Source organism: Phacochoerus africanus, chromosome 1, assembly GCF_016906955.1.
Source record: "Phacochoerus africanus isolate WHEZ1 chromosome 1, ROS_Pafr_v1, whole genome shotgun sequence".
NCBI classification, from domain to species: domain Eukaryota; kingdom Metazoa; phylum Chordata; class Mammalia; order Artiodactyla; family Suidae; genus Phacochoerus; species Phacochoerus africanus.
The window spans coordinates 29,473,185-29,491,625 of NC_062544.1; the positions used below are offsets into that span (position 1 = coordinate 29,473,185).

The 18,441-nt window shown below is 37.3% G+C and overlaps 1 protein-coding gene across 7 annotated transcripts in view; it reads left to right on the forward strand.

The window, feature by feature from the left end:
* The window catches only part of CPEB4 (cytoplasmic polyadenylation element binding protein 4), a 68,600-nt gene that overhangs the window by 8,682 nt on the left and 41,477 nt on the right, over positions 1 to 18,441 (forward strand). For 6 of the 7 annotated variants that reach the window (XM_047791512.1, XM_047791346.1, XM_047791466.1 and 3 more), the window contains one exon: positions 12,638 to 12,719. In XM_047791512.1, coding sequence (XP_047647468.1) covers positions 12,638 to 12,719 — 82 coding nt within the window. Of the gene's footprint in view, positions 1 to 8,715; positions 8,902 to 12,637; positions 12,720 to 18,441 lie in introns of those variants that run through there. The other variant, XM_047791758.1, reaches the window with a different exon arrangement.

An 18,441-nucleotide genomic window follows, 5' to 3' on the forward strand; every position in this document is an offset into this window, starting at 1 on the left:
AGTTCCATTATCACATTTTTTTCAGCGCTGTATTGTACCTCAGTTTTTGGTCCCATCACAGATAAAATAATGTATATAATGCATTTCTCTTTAAGGCAGGGCATTTATAATGTGAGCATTCATTTAAACTTTTCCTGACAAAACTCATATTTAATTGTTCAAAGAAAATTATTCTTGTAGAAATTAAAGTATATCTTTACCATGATAAATTTATAGCCATATATAATTTCTTCAAATTTATTATAGATTCTCATCATATTTCATAATATTGAAACAGAAAGAGTTTCAGGTTTTCAGAAAATTCTTAGTAGGTAGAAAGATAAAGGTATAGATCTTATTTTTAATCGATTTCTGAAGCTGAAACTTAGAAAATTACTGAGAGAGGGTGTTGTGTGAGGCCAAAAATGTAGTAGACCGAAGCACAGGCCTTGGATCCAAACAGCCTTAAGTTTGACTCTGAACTCTAATTGCTATGTGATCTTGAGCAAATCACTTAAATTTGGGAATACAGTACTTCATCAACATATTAATATCTAGCAGTGAAGGGTTACTGTGAGGTATTTTGAGTATTAGGTAACCTAATTATTTTATTTTATTTTTTTGCTTTTTAGGGCCTTACCTTCGGCGTATGGAATTTCCCTGGTTAGAGGTTGAATTGGAGCTATATAGCTGCCAGCCTATACCACAGCCACAGCAACACTGGATCCCAGCCTTGTCTGCAATCTACACCACAGCTCATGGAAATGCCGGATCGCTAATCCACTGAGCCATATCAGGGATCAGAACCCACATCCTCTTGGCTATTAATAGGATTCGTTTACCCTAAGCCAACTCCAATTACTTTTTTTTTTAATTTAAAATATGTCTCTCTTGTTGCCACAGCTGCAGCATAGGTTGCAACTGTGGCTTGGATCTGATCCCTGGCCCAGGAACTCCATATGCTGTGGGGCAGCCAAAAAAGAAAAAAATAATAATTAAAAAAAATTCTTTAAATAAAATAAAATATGGCTCTCTAAAATTGAGTAAAATCATGAAATTAATTACAAAAACTTGAGTATCTATGAAAGATTTTGAGCACTCCATATTGCTTATCTTATATATGCTCCATTTGTCAGACTACTCCTTTTGAATAAGCTAGATGCTAGCCCAGAACAAATAAAACATTTAGCAGAATTATCAATTTTCTTGAAGAGAAGTTTTGTATTTGTATGTATACCTAAACTTTTATTGGCATTGTCAGCCTGCATCTTTCAGGAGCTTGAAAGATTTTGCCTATAGTTGTAAGAAATTTAGAACATTTGATTGTTTTTGTGTACATTAAAAGAGACTATACTTTAATGGAGAATTTAGAATTGTGTTGATAAGAGACAGGAAAGCGTGCCACAAATTTGAATTGGGTATATTTTAGCTTTTATCCTGGAATTAAGTTCTGCTTTTTATACTAATTAACTTATTTAGCACATACTTAATGAGCACCTGCTATATTTGAGCACCTCCTGTTATGGACTAGGCACAGGACTAGATATCTCATAAAAATTATTTTGACCCCTAGCCTGGGAACCTCCATATGCCGCGGGAGCAGCCCAAGAAATAGCAACAAAAACAACAACAACAACAAAAAAGACAAAAGACAAAAAAAAATTATTTTGATTTGATTCATAATGTATTACTGATCTGTGCTATCTTTGATCCTGAACATTCATTTTTTTCTCATTGTAAACAAATTAGCAACTAGCCTAATAGTTATATTTCATTTTAATCTATGAGCCGTTTAAATTTTAAGGCAAGCTAACAGGTTCAACTTTAGGTATAACAGGAACAGTGTACAAATAGCATTTCCAAATAGTTTATTAATGGTCATATTTATAAATATACACCTGTACACAACACGTGTCTTTTTAAGTTCTGTAACAAAATGGTACCACAAAAGGCAAACTTTAGCCTGTGGGTAGCAGGTCTCATCATATGCCAAGGAAAGAAACTCAGCCACTTACAGGTCCTCTCTCATGTTTGCAAATTGAATTTTTATTTATTTATTTATTTTTTTTTTGCAAACTGAATTTTTAAAATGTGAGCAAGGGCAGGGACCGAACCCGCAACCTCATGGTTCCTAGTCAGATTCGTTAACCACTGTGCCACGATGGGAACTCCTGAACAAGTAGTTTTCATATTGTAGAGAATTTAGATTGGGTAGTTTCAATTTGGTGAATATTTACCAGATGTATCCCAATTATTGTTTTCTTATAGATCTAAAATAAGTTATATTTAATTCCTCAGTATTATACATTTTAAAGCCATATTTATATTTAAATATTATGCAACATACTTTTTTTTTTGTCTTTTTGGCATTTTTTGGGCCACTCCTGCAGCTTATGGAGGTTCCCAGGCTAGGGGTTTAATCGGAGCTGTAGCCACCAGCCTATGCCAGAGCCACAGCAACACAGGATCCGAGCCGCGTCTGCAGCCTACACCACAGCTCACGGCAAGGCCGGATCATTAACCCACTGAGCAAGGGCAGGGACCGAACCCGTAACCTCATGGTTCCTAGTCGGATTCGTTAACCACTGCGCCACAACGGGAACTCCCCGCAACATACTTTTAATAACAGTTCTTCCAGGTGTTTTTGGAGGAATGCGTCTTGTGCTAGGCAGTAAAATAGCTATGGTAACCTTTCTGTCTGTAAAAACCTTAAAAAAATCAAACAAGAACAGTTAATATAAGAACATTGCTACTCAGAAAAATCTCCTAATTATGGTATAAACATCAGATCTGAGTTCCAACCATGGCTCTGCCACTGTCTAATTCTGTGACCTAAGGCAAGCTACTCAACTTTCCTGATCTTTTATTTTCTCATTTCTTTTGTCTGATCTTTTTGAGGATAAAATGAAACATGTCTAATATTTAGCTTTCAAAAGATTCTGTTGGTATGAGAACGTGTCATCACATAGAAATATCAATTCAAAATTTTGCAAATAGCGCAGATTCTTAAAATGTGAAAACCATTGTATAACTAGCGTGTGATAATTTGAGCTTGATTTTAAAGAAGAATTTTGTACGCTGAACCATAATTTTTTTAATAAAGTCACTGTACTTAATAGTAGGAATCAGCCTAAATGATGCTCTCATTTTCTTGAACATTGCTGAAAAATTTAGTGACCAACTGTTTTTTTGTTTGGGGAAGAACAAAACAAAAAGAGGTGTGTTTCCTCTTTAGATACAGTATTTCCCACCCCATCCCCCAAGTCTTTTCAATTTCTTATGATAGATAAATTTAACTATATTCAATACTAGACAGAACAGTATGGCAAACTCCCATTTACATGTCCCCTGGCTTCCAACAGTGGACAGTCCTCTTTCATCTATTTTCCTAACCCTCTCTTCCTGCTTTCATGTTGTTTTGAAGGCTTTCCCAGATATTGTATCACTTCATCTGTAAATGGTTTAGTATGTGTCTCTACAAGATAAAGAGGGGTTTTTTTTTTCCCTTTAAAAACATACAAAAAATATCCTCTAGTTATTTTTTACAGGAAGATAGAAAGAAACTGAAGCAAGTCCCACATTTCTGTTGTACCTGCTCAGCCTGTTTTCACCACTCAACCTGGCGTGCTAATCTCTAAAGAAACCACTATTGGCCACATCTCCCTTCTGGGCCTAGAAGGGTGCTGGTGGCCATCAAAAGAGAGAGAGATCGATCCAACAAAACACCAAAACATCAGCTGATGACCAAAAATTTGGGAGGAGATTGTCCAGTTTTCCTCTTTTCCATCTCAGCCTTCTCCCACTTTCAGGTTTCTGTGGGCTCAGGGGAAGGATCCCCAGAAGGAGAGAGAACAGGACAGGACCGAGAGCTTTTTGGTTGAATTGTTGTTTGTTAACCTGTTTTTGTTTTCTTAAGGGGAATTGAAAGGTTTTTGGGGTCTTTTGCAGGCCTTTGGATTATACACGCTTTTTCATCTCTTACTCTTTTTCAACCCACAAATGTTTGATACTTTCTGTGGCCTGTGTGCTGGAAGTACATGACCAAGGCAGACATGCTCCTCCTCTGAAGTGTGCAGTCCGGTGACCTCTTGGCTTTGTGCCTGTTGAGAAGTGCCTTCAGCTCAGGAGCCTCTGGAGAGCTAAGGACATAGAGGTGGGAGCTGTGAGGGCCCAGAGGCTGACACTGGGCTCAGGCTGTCTTTTGACATTGCTGTCAGGGCTCACGAAAGAGAAGAGACCTTATGGGTGTTATGGGTTACAGAATACAAGCCTCAGTTTAGGAATAAAGATTGTGTACATGGCGACCATTCTCTCTGCCAATCAGGCCAACCCTGATCAGGCCCAGCAGACAGGGAGCAGAGGAATGCTGACAGCCAGTAAACAGCCAAAGATAGGGGAATGGCCAGAAGGGTCTAAATGACTTCATTCCTTAGGGCCGAGTTTCAGTAGTATTTACCTCTTGCCCCGAATAGCTGATTAGGTAGGGAAAAATCTTTTTTTTTTTTTCCCCTATTTTTTTTTCCCTGTGAAAATAAGCTACAGGAAGTAGCAAAGAACAGCTGAATTATTCAGATACAAACAATGCCTAATGTAATATATTCATTTCAGGCTCTTTTGCCATTTCATCCGAAAGAGAAGGGGCGGGGCGGAATGTTTATTTAGCGGGTCTCTTAACTGGCAGCATTGTGCATGATCTGTCACAGACCATATCTCATTTTTCCTCACCCCAGTTTTATAAGGGAGGTACAATCCTTATTTTGCTGATGAAATCAAGGTTCAGAGATGCTGCAGTGTGTCAAGATCACTTGTCTAGTAAGTGATGATTTAAATGCAGGGCTTGAAATAGATTTTAATTATTTTTCTCTGCCAGGCAAGGTGAAAATGAACAAATAGTTAGCAAGAAAAAGGGATCTATTGATCCAGGAACTCACTAATCAAGTCTAGAATGCCAAGTTGTGTTTTTAATATAGTTAAGTGGTGACAAGAAATATTTACCACTTTAAGGATTTCTGATGCTGAAAACGAGTGTGGTTTATTTAGTGAAGGTGGAATAAAAGAAAAATTTTTTCAAAGGCTTTCTAGAGAGACTCAATTCATCAATTCACATGGGAGCAAATGGAGCCATTGATCCAATCGAGTAATACACTGAAGACATTGATTAATTTTGTTATAGTTTATTATTCTGTTAGGGAGCACTTGGTAGCTTAAGATCTGTAAGACTCCTTGCCTCATTATAAAGTGGTCATTATGAGAAAGCACTGACTGAAGAGGGACTTTGGTAAGAAATATGAGATACTACTAAATGTGGTTTTTTTCTACTTCAGATAATTACCTCTTTCACTTTAACCTCTGACGGTTGTTCTCTGCATTCAGACCTTGTATACCGTGAAGGATTTCATACCTTGCCGGTCTTAATAGATTGAAATTTCTGGGGTCATGACAAGGTTCATTTAAATGGACTACTTTTCTGAGCTTCTGCTCTGAACTCAGACTCCACCACTTTCTTGGTGACTTTGAAGGCAATTACTTAAAATTAGTTACACTGAAATGGGAGTGTAATTGTACCTACATTACATGATGGTTGTGAGGAGCATAACATCATTCATGTGTGACACAACACTGAGCCAGGAGGGACGTGTTAGCCAGTTTAGGAATGATGGTGACAATGTATGCTACACACTTACTGTATGCTACACACTTGCTACAGTCTGTGATTGTGGGGATAAGCGGAGCTCCCAGTCCAGTAGCGGGACAGGGAGAGGGGTAATGGTGGGGGGGGGCAGGTAGTCTTAACAGAGTTTGTCAATATCAGACGAGATGTCAGTGTGCCAGGGAGATACAGGGGGAAAAGGGACTTGTGCTGCACAGGGACAGAAGGGTCATCTGGGAGTAGAGTCTTGAAAGTTGACTATACTGTCAACTTTTGATGTCTGTGGGCTTAAATATTTAATCCAGAATATTTAAATCTTGGATTAAAATTCCCTTAGTTACTTTTGATTAGTTATGGGCGCTGCTGGCATCTCAAACTTCCTATTTCTTTGGGCAGCTTGATACACTGGCATAGACTTTCCTTTCAAACCAAAGTACTTTCCTTTTCTTTCATCACCAGGGAATGTTTAAGCCAGAAAGAGAACCCTCCATAAACTGATACAGATACATAGCAGTCTGAGAAGTAAAGCTCACAGTAATGTATGTCTCTATAGGAAGATAATGTGTAAAGGGAGTAGCTGAATTTTGACTTTGGTTTTTAATAGTGTTACGTTCGATTAAGTACACTTTGTGTTTTAGACCAAGTCTAGTAATGCTAACTTGCATTTAAGAAGACAAGAACCAATAATGGAGTGGTCATGGCAGTTGTTTTGTTGAAATTGAACTTGACTGTAATCTTTTCCCAAGTTATGCATCTTAGAGCTTAGAAGAGAGGGCTTTGTTTTGGGTTTTGAGAGCAAAGCTCTTCTCTTCATAAGGAAACCTTAAAATGGTTGATGTAGAATATTTAGGCTGGACTGCATCACAGCTGTCAACCAGCATATAAACTATAAATGACACCCCCAAGTATCTAATGAAGTTAACCTGTACAATGGAACTGCTTAACTCAGCAGTTCTCAAAGTATGGTTCCTGGCTTCACTTGGAAACTTGTTAGAAATGTGAATTCTTGGACCGTACCCAGACCTGCTGACTGAGAGACTGTGCTGGTTGACCCAGTAGTCTGTGTTTTGACAGGACCTCCACATGATTCCAGTATACTCTTAAGTATGAGAAACACTGACTTAAATTATCCATCTGGATGTTTTATTTTTAAAAAGCTACAAAATGATAATTTTGGTTTGTGGCATAGTTACAGTCCAGTTTTTCAAGTTGATAGTAATAGACCAACAGGTTCATGTGCTTCATGTGGCTCCTTCTGGGATGTTATAAAACGCCATGTCATCAGTTATTTGCTGATGTAGGTCTTCCTATTTTGCTATGGCAGTCAGGATTTTTCAGGTGTATATTAAAAGAACAGACCCTATTCTTTGAAATAGTAGTTTGTTTTGTCATAGGGTTATTTTTATCAGCTTTGATTTTCGCAGTGGGTTGTGTGGTTTTACCTTTAGAAATTGTCCGGTGAAGTAGAGATGACAGAAACCAAAACCAATGAGTTACTGACAGGCTACTCAAAGTATTAAATACAACAATTAAGATTAAAAAATAAAAAGAGGACTATGCATTGTAATAAAGTTTGCTTTGATGAGCCTTGAAAATAATGGATGGTCTTTTATTTTCATTCACGATTATTAAGCTCACATGTTCCAGAGTCAGAAAGCTTGGGTTTAAATTATACCTTCTCCACTTACCTGACATTGATAAAGTTACTCTAAGCTTCACTTTCTTCATTTGTGAAATTGGATAATCACTGAACACTTAATTGATTTAAGATTTTCATGAGGAATAAATGAGATTATGCCTGTAAAGCATTAGAGTTTGATAAATATTAGCTGCCATTATTATTATTATTATTACTATCACTACCCCTTCTGCTCCTCTGCTTGGCTGTAGTTGCATTTGTGTTAGGTCTCTAATTTGTGGACCACATCTGTCATTTCAACGGGAAAAAGGAAGATGAGGCTTCTATATCTCTACTTATGTTTTTAGTATCTCTGATATCATCCTACATACATTTTGTTCTTTCTCTTGTCTACTGAGTCATATTTGCCAGGTACTAGCCAGCACGTTCCTGCCCCCAGAACGATCCTTTCTTCTAATGTATATCTTAATTAGTATGATCTTTTGACCACCATGCCACGACCATTACTTTACCCAAGGCAGCAAAATCTGCTTTGGAGTAAAACTTGCACTTGAATCCTAAACTGATCAGCTATGCAGTAAGCTATCTGTGCAATAAGCTGGATTTTCCTCAGTCTTAGTTTTAATCACTAAAACAAGACTAATACAATCTAATGTATAATAACGAAGTTTGAAGATTAATTAAGACAGTATTTAAAAAGTACCTAGAATAATGTCACGTACTTAGTAGATACTCAGTAAAGGGTAGCTCTGTTCTTCTCCTTTTTCTCCCCATAGGCTGCCAAAAGAAACTGGCAATGGCGGGTTGAAGCAAATAGAGTTGTCAGTGCCTTTTGTTTTATAATAGATTCCTTGAACTCTTTTCTTCCTTTTTAGGGCCGCACATGTGCCATATAAAAGTTTGAGGCTGGGAGTCGAATCGGAGCTGCAGCTGCTGGCCTACACCACAGACACAGCCACAGCAACTCGGGATCTGAGCCGAGCCTGCGACCTACACCACAGCTCATGGCAATGCTAGATCCTTAACCCATTGATCGAGGCCAGGGATCAAACCCACATCCTCATGGATACTAGTCAGGCTCATTACCAATAAGCCACAATGGGAACTTCCTAAATTCCTTGAACTTTTGTGGGAAATCAGGACATCCTCCTTCAACAATTTGTTTTAAGTAATTTTTTGAAAAAGACTTTTGTTTTGCATTATGTGTAGCATAATGAAAATTCAGTGACTGTCCTTTTAAGACTCTAAGAGTTCTTTTTCTTATTAATCAGTCATTGTCCCCACCTTTTTGTGGGCAAGAAGCAAGAAACTTTGATCAGTCATTCCCCTTCACATTTTTGGTTCCTGCCATACTTATCATAAGTTAAGCTGCACATCTTTAAAGAGGGCAGATTATTTTAAGATATCAGAAAGCTAGAATACAAACGTATTTTGGAGCCAAAAAAGGAACATTAGCGATCTAATCAAACTCTTTCCTCTTTCAGATCAGGAAAGAGGTCTAGAGGATGCAAGTGTCCAACCTCACAGGACATGCCAGGCTCCCTACTATCTAAAGCTCGCTTCCACTGATTCAGGCTCATGTTCATGTATTGGTCATCAGCTCAAGCTCAGTCAAGAGCTGTCACTTAACAAGGTCTCTGTTTTTATAGTTAATTTACTTTCTGGGAAATGTATTCTAGAAAATAGATAAATGGTTATGATATTTGACCCAATAGGCAAGTCAAAAAGGTAAAATCGAAGAATGAGATATGGAAATTAAAACATTTTTGATTTGACACTTTGTTTGTCGGGCAGGAAAACCAGCATTGTTTGTGCTATTCTTATTTCTTGGGTTTATTTGTGTCTACCCCTCCACCTACGTCTTAATGATGTGGGCATTACATTTTAGTCCTTTTTAAAAAATTAGATATTTTAAATGGACAGAAAAGATCAGTGAGGGAGTCAACAAGAATGATAAACTTTGGACCCTCTCTAACAATAGAATGTTTGCTTGATAAAATATGTGGCTTTGAACTCTTTAAATTGCCCTAGCATCACCAGAAACAAAGTGTTATACAAATGTAGTTTATAATAATTTTAATTGGGGGAATAAGCTTGGATTGTGGGGAAGAGTGCATATCAGACCAAGGCTGGCAAAATGTGGTGCTTGTGCCATTGGGTCTTGTGTTTTGCATTCAGTGATCCTCAGCAATCTCTTGAGACACTGTTTTCTTCTAAATCCAGACAGAGCCTGAAAATTCTCCCTAAGACACTGCATCTGAGAGTCAGTACCAATTGATCAGAGTTTGTATATTGGTATTCTATTTACCGACCTTATATTAAATCGTTACAAATGAAAGGAAAGCAAGTATAAGTGTAAAAAGGATAGAGGATTTTTTTTTGTTTTTTAATCCCACAAAGCATTACTGAAAATTTAAAAATTCATTTAGGATTTTAGTGTTAATGTACTCTACCAGTTTTCTAATCAGTGGTTGTTATTTTAGCAAAAATCTTTATGTTCTAGGCAGAAGGCTGGGGGTGGGGGGTGGGGGTGAGTATGAATGGGCTTTGCTAAATTTCACTATCACATTTAGAAAATTATAGGTGAAAAGTCCAATTGGACCCCTAGCCTGGGAACCTCCATATGCCGTGGGTGTGGCTCTAAAAAGCAAAAAAAAAAAAAAGAGAGAGAGAGAAACATAGGTGAAAAGGAGGCTTCTTTACTTACTGAAAACAGCTGTCATTAGTCAAACCAAACAAAAATACTGTGTAATAATCCTTACCAACTGATTCTCTCCAGTGATTGGCAAAATGCAAGTTCTGGAAATTCGCAGGTTGCTTACTACTTTGGTTGCATTAAAAAAAAAAAAGTGGGCCGAGGTCTCCCCCTCTGCCTCCCCCCACTGCCATTACAGTTATTTTGACTGCTTCCCCAAACCCCTACAGCTCCATAGCCAGAAGGGGGATATATAAAAGCAAACCTCAAGATAAAGAAATAGGAGAAAAGAACTATTTTAAACATTTAAAAATTACTTGGAAGGAATTCGTTCATTCATTCTTTGAGCAAGCATACACATACTTCCTAACCTGCCAGGTCCTTCTGGGGTGAGGCACAGTGATACAGATACGTAGAACCAGGCTTCTCAACCTGTTTCACGTCATGGCACACGTACAACATGATAATACAGAAACAAATCATCTGCCAGGGTGTTCCTGGCACCTCAGGCCCTTTGGGCAGTCCAGTGTGTTGAGGACTTGAGTATCTCAGCACACCATGGAGTTCTATGCACTGACAAGGTTTAATGTAAGACATAGTTCCTACCCTTGGAAAACTGACAGTCAGAAGACATAGACAAGTGAACGGACAGTGAGAATTCATGCCCCCAAGACTGGTCTTGTGTTAGAGAAAGAGGTAGTGGCTGGCCTGATTATGAGTGTGGTTCTTAGATTGCTGAAGGGAGATCAAGTCCAGCTACTGCAGTATGAGATAGTGAAATTTTATTGTAACTTCTTTCTTAAGTTGTGCCTCAAATACACTGTTTCCAAAAGACTATGCAATACAATTTTTATTTAATTCAGTGCTTGAGATGAGGAAGGATAAAAATGGAAGAGTTTCTGCTTTTTGTGAACATAAAGCTTAAAAAACCAATTCAGTGAACATAGCCTAATGTCTATGTGGTGGGGTGGGGTTAGGATGAGTGGTCCCTGTTTTGAGGAAGAAGAATAATAGTACAGGGTGCACAGTATTGTGGAAAGACAAAGGAGAGATGGCAGAGTGATCAAAAGTTGCCTTTCAAGAGGTAGACGTGGGAGTTCCCATTGTGGTGCAGTGGTTAACGAATCCGACTAGGAACCATGAGGTTGCGGGTTTGATCCCTGCCCTTGCTCAGCGGGTTAAGGATCCGGCGTTGCCGTGAGCTGTGGGATAGGTTGCAGACGCGGCGTGGATCCCGCATTGCTGTGGTTCTGGCATAGGCCGGTGGCCACGGCTCCCATTCAACCCCTGCCCTGGGAACCTCCATATGCCACGGGAGCGGCCCAAGAAATAGCAAAAAGACAAAAAAAAAAAAAAAAAGAGGCGGACGTGTTCTATCAACCTTAAAGTTCTAGAAGTTAGCTAGGAAAGTAGAAAAGTGAGATCCCAACAAGTCTGAAAAAAAGGGGATAAAATTAGATGAATTCCTTTAAAAAGCCAAATCTTTAAGTTAAAAGGTAATGCGAGAGAAAATATAATTGAGGGAGTTAACTGTTGTGGCTCAGCGGTTCAATCCCTGGCCTCGCTCAGTGGGTTAAGGATCTGACATTGCCTCAAGCTGCAGCATAGGTCTCAGATGCGGCTCAGATCTGGCATTGCTTTGGCTGTGGTGTAGGCTGGCAACTACAGCCCCAATTTGACCCCTGGCCTGGGATCTTCCATATGGCACAGATGCAGCCCTAAAAAGAAAAAATAGTAATGATCATGAACCTATTGATTGTATGTATAATAGTATAAAATGTCACTAGGTTAGATGATACCTGGTAGAAGAAAAAAAAAGAAAATATAATTGAAGAGATGGTTATGAAATTGTACTCTTCAAATTTCTTTGGAAGCCCCCCCCCCTTTTTAATACCTTTGCTGTAGTCTTTGTATGTGTTTATTCTTAAGGTGGGTCAGAAACATGTATTACAGCTTCCCCTTCAGTATTTGAAAATATTTTCATCAACTTTTCACCGTCAAGCTAGGCTTTAATTTTAGTTATCTCCAGTACTTTTTATCCTGAAGAATACCACAGCAGTTGGGTAGTTGTATATTTTCAGATTCCTCACCCTCTCGTGAAATGTATTTTGTTCAGCCAGCAGTGTTCCCCACACCCTATCTTCCCTTTAATTTAACTGGCAGAAAAAAATCAAGCATACTTTGCCACTTAGTGGTCTTACAGACATTTGATGACTATTTTCAGGTCTTGGCTTATAAGTAAATATAGCTCTTCTGAATAGCACGTGTTGCTTGCCACCTTAGTAGATTACGGCTGGAACAAGTATGTGCAGAAATGGCCACATTACTGCAATCTTATGTGGCAGTGAAAGATTATGAATTTTATTTATATATTTCTTTAATGTTTTTAACCATATGAGAATTAGTTTGTTTTTGCTTTGTTCATAAAAGTAATGCTTTTATTGAAATGATACTAGAAACCAATCAAATCAGTCTTTGCTGAGCCTTAGGTATGTACTTTTGTGGTTTTGGTGTTTTGTAAGTGTTAAAAATAAAACATAGTAATACTGTGCTTTACATAGAGAGGGAGGAAATTTGTCACTGGGTGATCAGTGTCCCATCAAATGCAGCTTACTCTCCTCTTTTGTAATTTAATGCTATTTTAAAAGCTGTTTGTGGCTGTTTGTGTTTACAGGATCGCCCCAGGACATTTGACATGCATTCACTGGAGAGTTCACTCATCGACATAATGAGAGCCGAAAATGATTCGATTAAAGGTAATTTTCAAAATGTAATTTTTTTATTTTAGTAAATAGTTTAAAATTTGTATCATGTATGTAACATGATAAATATGGAAGATAATATAGATTCATATTTTGTATCCAGTCAGTTCCATCAACTTTATAAATGTACCTCTTTTTTGTTAAGAAAAAATCAAATGTATTTGATGGACATCCACTGTAGGCCCTTCACAATACCAATTAAGGGAACTACAATGGTACTAATGAGGGCAGTTCACTGGAAAGATAGGAACCACTCCTCATTTTTTTAAATCTCAGGCAAAACCTGCTTAGTGCTGCAAACCTGTATGTCTATTTGCCAATGCCAATGACTATACAATACGAAGAGTTCAAATATTGATAGATTTTTTTTTTTTGGCCTAGTTTCCCATTTTTAAAAATGGTCAATAGGAAGTCTGTCGTGGCTCAGTGGAAATGAGTCTGACCAGCATCCGTGAAGATGCAAGATCCAGGCATCCCTGGCCTCATTCAGTGGGTTTAAGGATCCATGAGCTGTGGAAATGCTTGGGCTCAGAAATGCAGTTGCTATGACTGTGACATAGGCCTGCAGCTACATCTTCAGTTCAACCGCTAGCCTGGGAAGCTCCAAATGCCTAGGGTGCAGCTCTGAAAAGACAGGAAAAAACAAACAAACAAAAAAAACAGGCCAGTGGTCTCAAAGTTAAAAATGAAGCTCTGTAGTTCTTAAAATACTTTTTAAGTATTATGTTAAAAAAAAAAGTGCTGTTCCCACTTGGATTCTGTCTTAATTATTTTACCTTAAATAAGATATTGCAGTTTGACTTGGCCTCAGGTTCTTCATCTTTATAAGGGACTTAGAATTAGAACTACTCTTTTAATAAGGGATTTAATAATGGGGAGCTTTAAAAATAAAACACAGATGCCTGAGCCCCTTTCCAGATGTGGTGTGGGGCTTATGTTTTTTTTTTTTTTTTTGCTTTTTAGGGGCAAACCCATGACATATGGAAGTTCCCAGGCTGGGGGTTGAATCAGAGCTCCAGCTGCCAGCCTACACCACAGCTACAGCAACTTGGGATCCAACCGTGTCTTCCATCTACACCACACATAGCTCACCGAAATGCCAGATCCTTAACCCTCTGAGTGAGGTCAGGGATCAGCCTGCATCTTCATGGATCCTAGTCGGGTTCCAAAACCTCTGAGCCACAAAGGGAACTCCTTATGATTTTTCTTTTTTTTTTTTTTACTGTTTCAGGTGATGCTCATGTGTAGCCAAAGTTGAGAATGACCAGATTAGATGTTCTGTAAGGGCCCTTTTAGCTCTGATTTTGTGAAAACTACTCCCTAAAATAAAACACCTTCTGGAAAAAAAGAAAATCTTATTTTACTATACAACAAAGTTTTATTGTTTTTTTAAAGACATTTGAGTTGTTTGATATTTAGTCCTCCCCCTTAAGTTATTCATTCATTTGTCTACTTGTTCATTCATTTATTCATTCATTCAGTGTTTATAAGCCACTACAGCTTTTCACTGGGATCAAAGTGGCAAGGAGCCTGTTGCATCAAGTGCCTAGTTTTCCTTCGAGTTTGGTTTTCCATAGTACTTATGCAATAAAATTATTTTTCAGCAGACCAATAAGAGTTAATTTTTTAAAGAGGAATTTTTTGTGGTCTGGAGAGATGAAAAACAATATGTGAAAAAATAGGTTTCAATCTGATGAACTAACATTGAAATGGGATTATTTTGAAGGTCTTTACTGAATTCCTCAGGGAATTCTGGTGGGCTCTAATCTGGTTACATACTTTGTTTATGAGGAAAGATGATCTGTCAGAATTGGTTTTATTTGTGCCACTTCTTAACACTCTGACCTTAGCTAGTCTTTTGGACTCTTTGACCCTTTGTTTTCCCATCAGAAAAATGAGGGGAGTCTCAGGCCCTTTCTAGCAGCAGAAAAACTGTACACTCTAAAATAAAGTAGCTAAAGGAGAAATCTGAATAAATCTTTGGCTTGTACCAGGGTCACTTTCCTGGTTTTATACTGCAGTTATTTAAGATGTTCCCAGATGGGGATACTGGATAAAGGGTACACAGGATCTCTCTGTACTACTTTTTATAACCTGCTATGAATCCATGATTGTTTCAAAATTCAAAGTCAAGTACAGAAGAAGTTTCTAAAGGACATTTTCTTAATGTATTTGATTTCTTCAGCAGAAAGAAAGCCTCTTTTTTTGACAGCCTCTTATGTACTAGATACTAGGAATAATAATTAGAACTCATTTTCATGAAAAGTGCTTATGTCTCTTATTAGAGAAAACAGTTTACAAATAACAAGTATGAACACTTTTTACTATGGATGCTTCAAAGAGGTAAGCATCTAACTAGTATTTAAGAGTTTACACACATTATTCTAATAGTATTAATATTTCCTTGATTTATCAAATACAGTCATGACAACTCTCTCAGGTTTATTTCTTCACTTCTAGTTTGCTAAATGGCTTATTGCATTAACTTCTGCCTTTATTCTATATCCCCTTTAAATTTCTTCTTACCAATTTTTACCTAAACTAGGTTTCTGTAGGCTGATTTTGTAGAGATAATAAAAAATTAAGTGTGACGACAGAAGGAAAAAAAACCTGATTGACCTAATGTGGGAACACAAAGCTTTTGTAAAATTGTGACTTATAAGAGGAAGTGTGGCAGAATGAAAAGACATGAGTTTTGAAGTCAGATAGACCTGGATTTAAATTGCCATTCTGCCACTACAGTTTGCAGTGGTTGTGAGGATTAACTGATATGATGTGTCAGTAAAATCCAGCATACTGCCTAGTTCCTTAAGAAGACACTTAATAAATGTTATCGATTATTGCTAAACATCTATTGAGTCTGTTTTCATGCTTATCAAATGAGAAAAGCATTTTCAACTTAAGTGTCAAGGTGACTTAAGCATATTAAATGAACTTTGTGTATTTTTTCCTTCCAAGAACAATAAAGAATTCACAGATGAGTTAATGGTCCTAAAATGCCAGACTGTGATTATACTTGATTTTTTTTTTTTTAAACCAAAATGATGAACTTTGTACCATTGTTGTCTGTTGCTACCAAAATGTAGTTTTGTTCAGGGGAATACTTTATTTCTTGTCAAACTCTCCTCTGGTTTAGGTAGCTGATTCAGGAAAACTATGTTTAAATTTTTTTTTTTTTTTTTTGGTCTTTTTGCTATTTCTCGGGCCGCTCCCAAGGCATATGAAGGTTCCCAGGCTAGGGGTCGAGTGGGAGCCGTAGCCACCGGCCTATGCCAGAGCCACAGCAACTCGGGATCCGAGCTGCGTCTGCAACCTACACCACAGCTCATGGCAACGCCGGATCCTTAACCCCCTGAGCAAGGGCAGGGATCGAACCTGCAACCTCGTGGTTCCTAGTCGGATTCATTAACCACTGCGCCACGATGGGAACTCCAAACTGTTTAACAGTGGTTCTATTATGAGATTTTGTTTAAAGGTGATAATAAAAGTTGAATATCTTTAAAAAATGCATTTTCCTGTTAAAATAAGAATATAAAACTTCCTATCCATTTTGAAAATAAATAGCCTCTTCATAATGTTCTGCTTCCTTAGAAACAGAGAAAACAGAAAATGGACATTATTTCCATGAGATTAGTAGAGAATAATATGCCTTTTAGAAAAAAAGAATAAAAATTCAATTAGAAGAATTAACTTGAAAATTGTTATTTTTTAAACTCTATCATATGGAGGCAGATTTTATATTTGGGTTGATTTTATCCTAAAAATAATTTTATGAAATATGTTATGAATTACCTCCTTTATTTTTATATTCATTTGCAGTTCCTCATAGATATGTGGTTTGTGGGTATATGATTAAATAATAAAGCCTAAAATTGATACAAAAACTATCAATTGAGTGAATTGGTAAGGGTATGTTATTTAAATTTTTTTTAATCCCCCAACTTTTTTTTCTTTTGGGGAAAAAAAAGATCTCCCTTTATGAAATGGGTTTAAAATTTTATTTTGCCCAGCAACATCTCTATGAATGTGCTACTGATTCTAATTGGCTTGTTTAGAAACCTTTTTCTTTTTTTAAAGAAATGTGCAAAAGGAATAGTTAGCTTTCATTTCATAATTTATATATATTTTTAGTTCATTTAAAAATAGTTTTTCTAAGAATTTTAAGGCTACTTTCATTTTCTCCATGTACAGATGTTTACCTCTTTGAGAGGAAAAAGGTCCTCCCTCTGCTTTATCTTCCTGTCCTTTCACTGATCAGCTGGCATGTCCATATGTTATTTTTATCCACGAAATTATGTATTGCCTTCTCCATAACCAACACTGGTGATGATCTGCAGCAGTTCCTCCCCAGAGACTGAGTTCATTTTCTTCACTGCATACCCAGTCTCATAAGCTAAGAGCCTGAGCTACAGACCGATTTTTGAATTTTGATCTCCGAGGTGGCAGCTTGCGTATCGCTATAATAATTATTAGGGTTACCAAGTATTTTCTTCACCCGCACCGAAAAAGCCTCACTAGTATAGATGCTGAGATGATGATTTGAGGAGTATTGTATCTTACTGTTATTTGTGTTTTTATTCTCGCCTGTGAAATTGGTACTTATTGTTTAGAAATGCAGCAGCATGAAACCACATGCAAGTGCATCTGCTTTCAGCCTTCTGAAGCATAGGCTGGACACAGTGAAATAAAGATTCATGAAGCAGTATTACATTCACAGTACATTAGGAGACACCTCTGAAAATTCGGTGTTTTTTTTTTTTCCTGTATGCAAAGGGAATAAAGGTATATGGATATAAACCAGAAAGCAGCAGTTTATGGAATGAAAACAGAGGGAGGCAGCACAGGAATAAAGAGCCAAAAACTACTATTTGAAAATTACTATGTCAGACAGAATAGAACAATCCAGTTTCATAATAGTTGAGTATTTTAAATCCTATATATGAAAACAATTTAATATCCAATTTGCTTCATTTCACTAGAAAGCCAAATGAGACAGCAAAATTATTGAGAGAACAAAGGCAATCTGTAAATTGTCAAAACAGTATAGAGTTGTTCTTCAGATATTAATTAACTAAATTATGAATCAGAACATCACCTTATTTTTCCTCAGAATGTCGTGAAATTGGAGTCTTTCACTCTTCGTATTGTTACAGAATGTATCTTGCTTCCAGTTTTTGGAAGGGAGAACTCAACACATCTACCCATACCCCTCTGAGTTTCAGACATTTTAAATACTTAATTTGCATGTGGGCAATGATTGAATTCAGAAATGCAAGTTGTTTAAAGTGCCAGTCTTTTACATATTCCCATGGTGCCCAAGAAACCTTAGTGCATATGTCGAGTAAGTAGTGGGAGTGTGTTATATAGTTAGACAGTATTGCCTCACTTGCTTCCTGCATTCATTTAATCAGAATTTAAGAGCAGGATCTGCTCCAGAAATGCTATGTATTTAATTCCTGACTGAAGTTATTGTAACTTTGCATTTTGAAATTTTTTTTGAGTTTTTTCCCCTTTATCTGCACATTAAATTAGGGGGCCCTTCCCCCACTATTTTTCATTGCTATGAATTTGTTTGAAACAAATGCTTAAATGAGTGGGCAAGTGATAATTCCATCTGTGCCTCTTTGTTGCTAAGCAAAAGAATTCATAATAATCTCTAGAAGAAAATCATGAAACAGTTGAAAATTTAGTGCACAAAGCCAGTTTCGTTAATTTT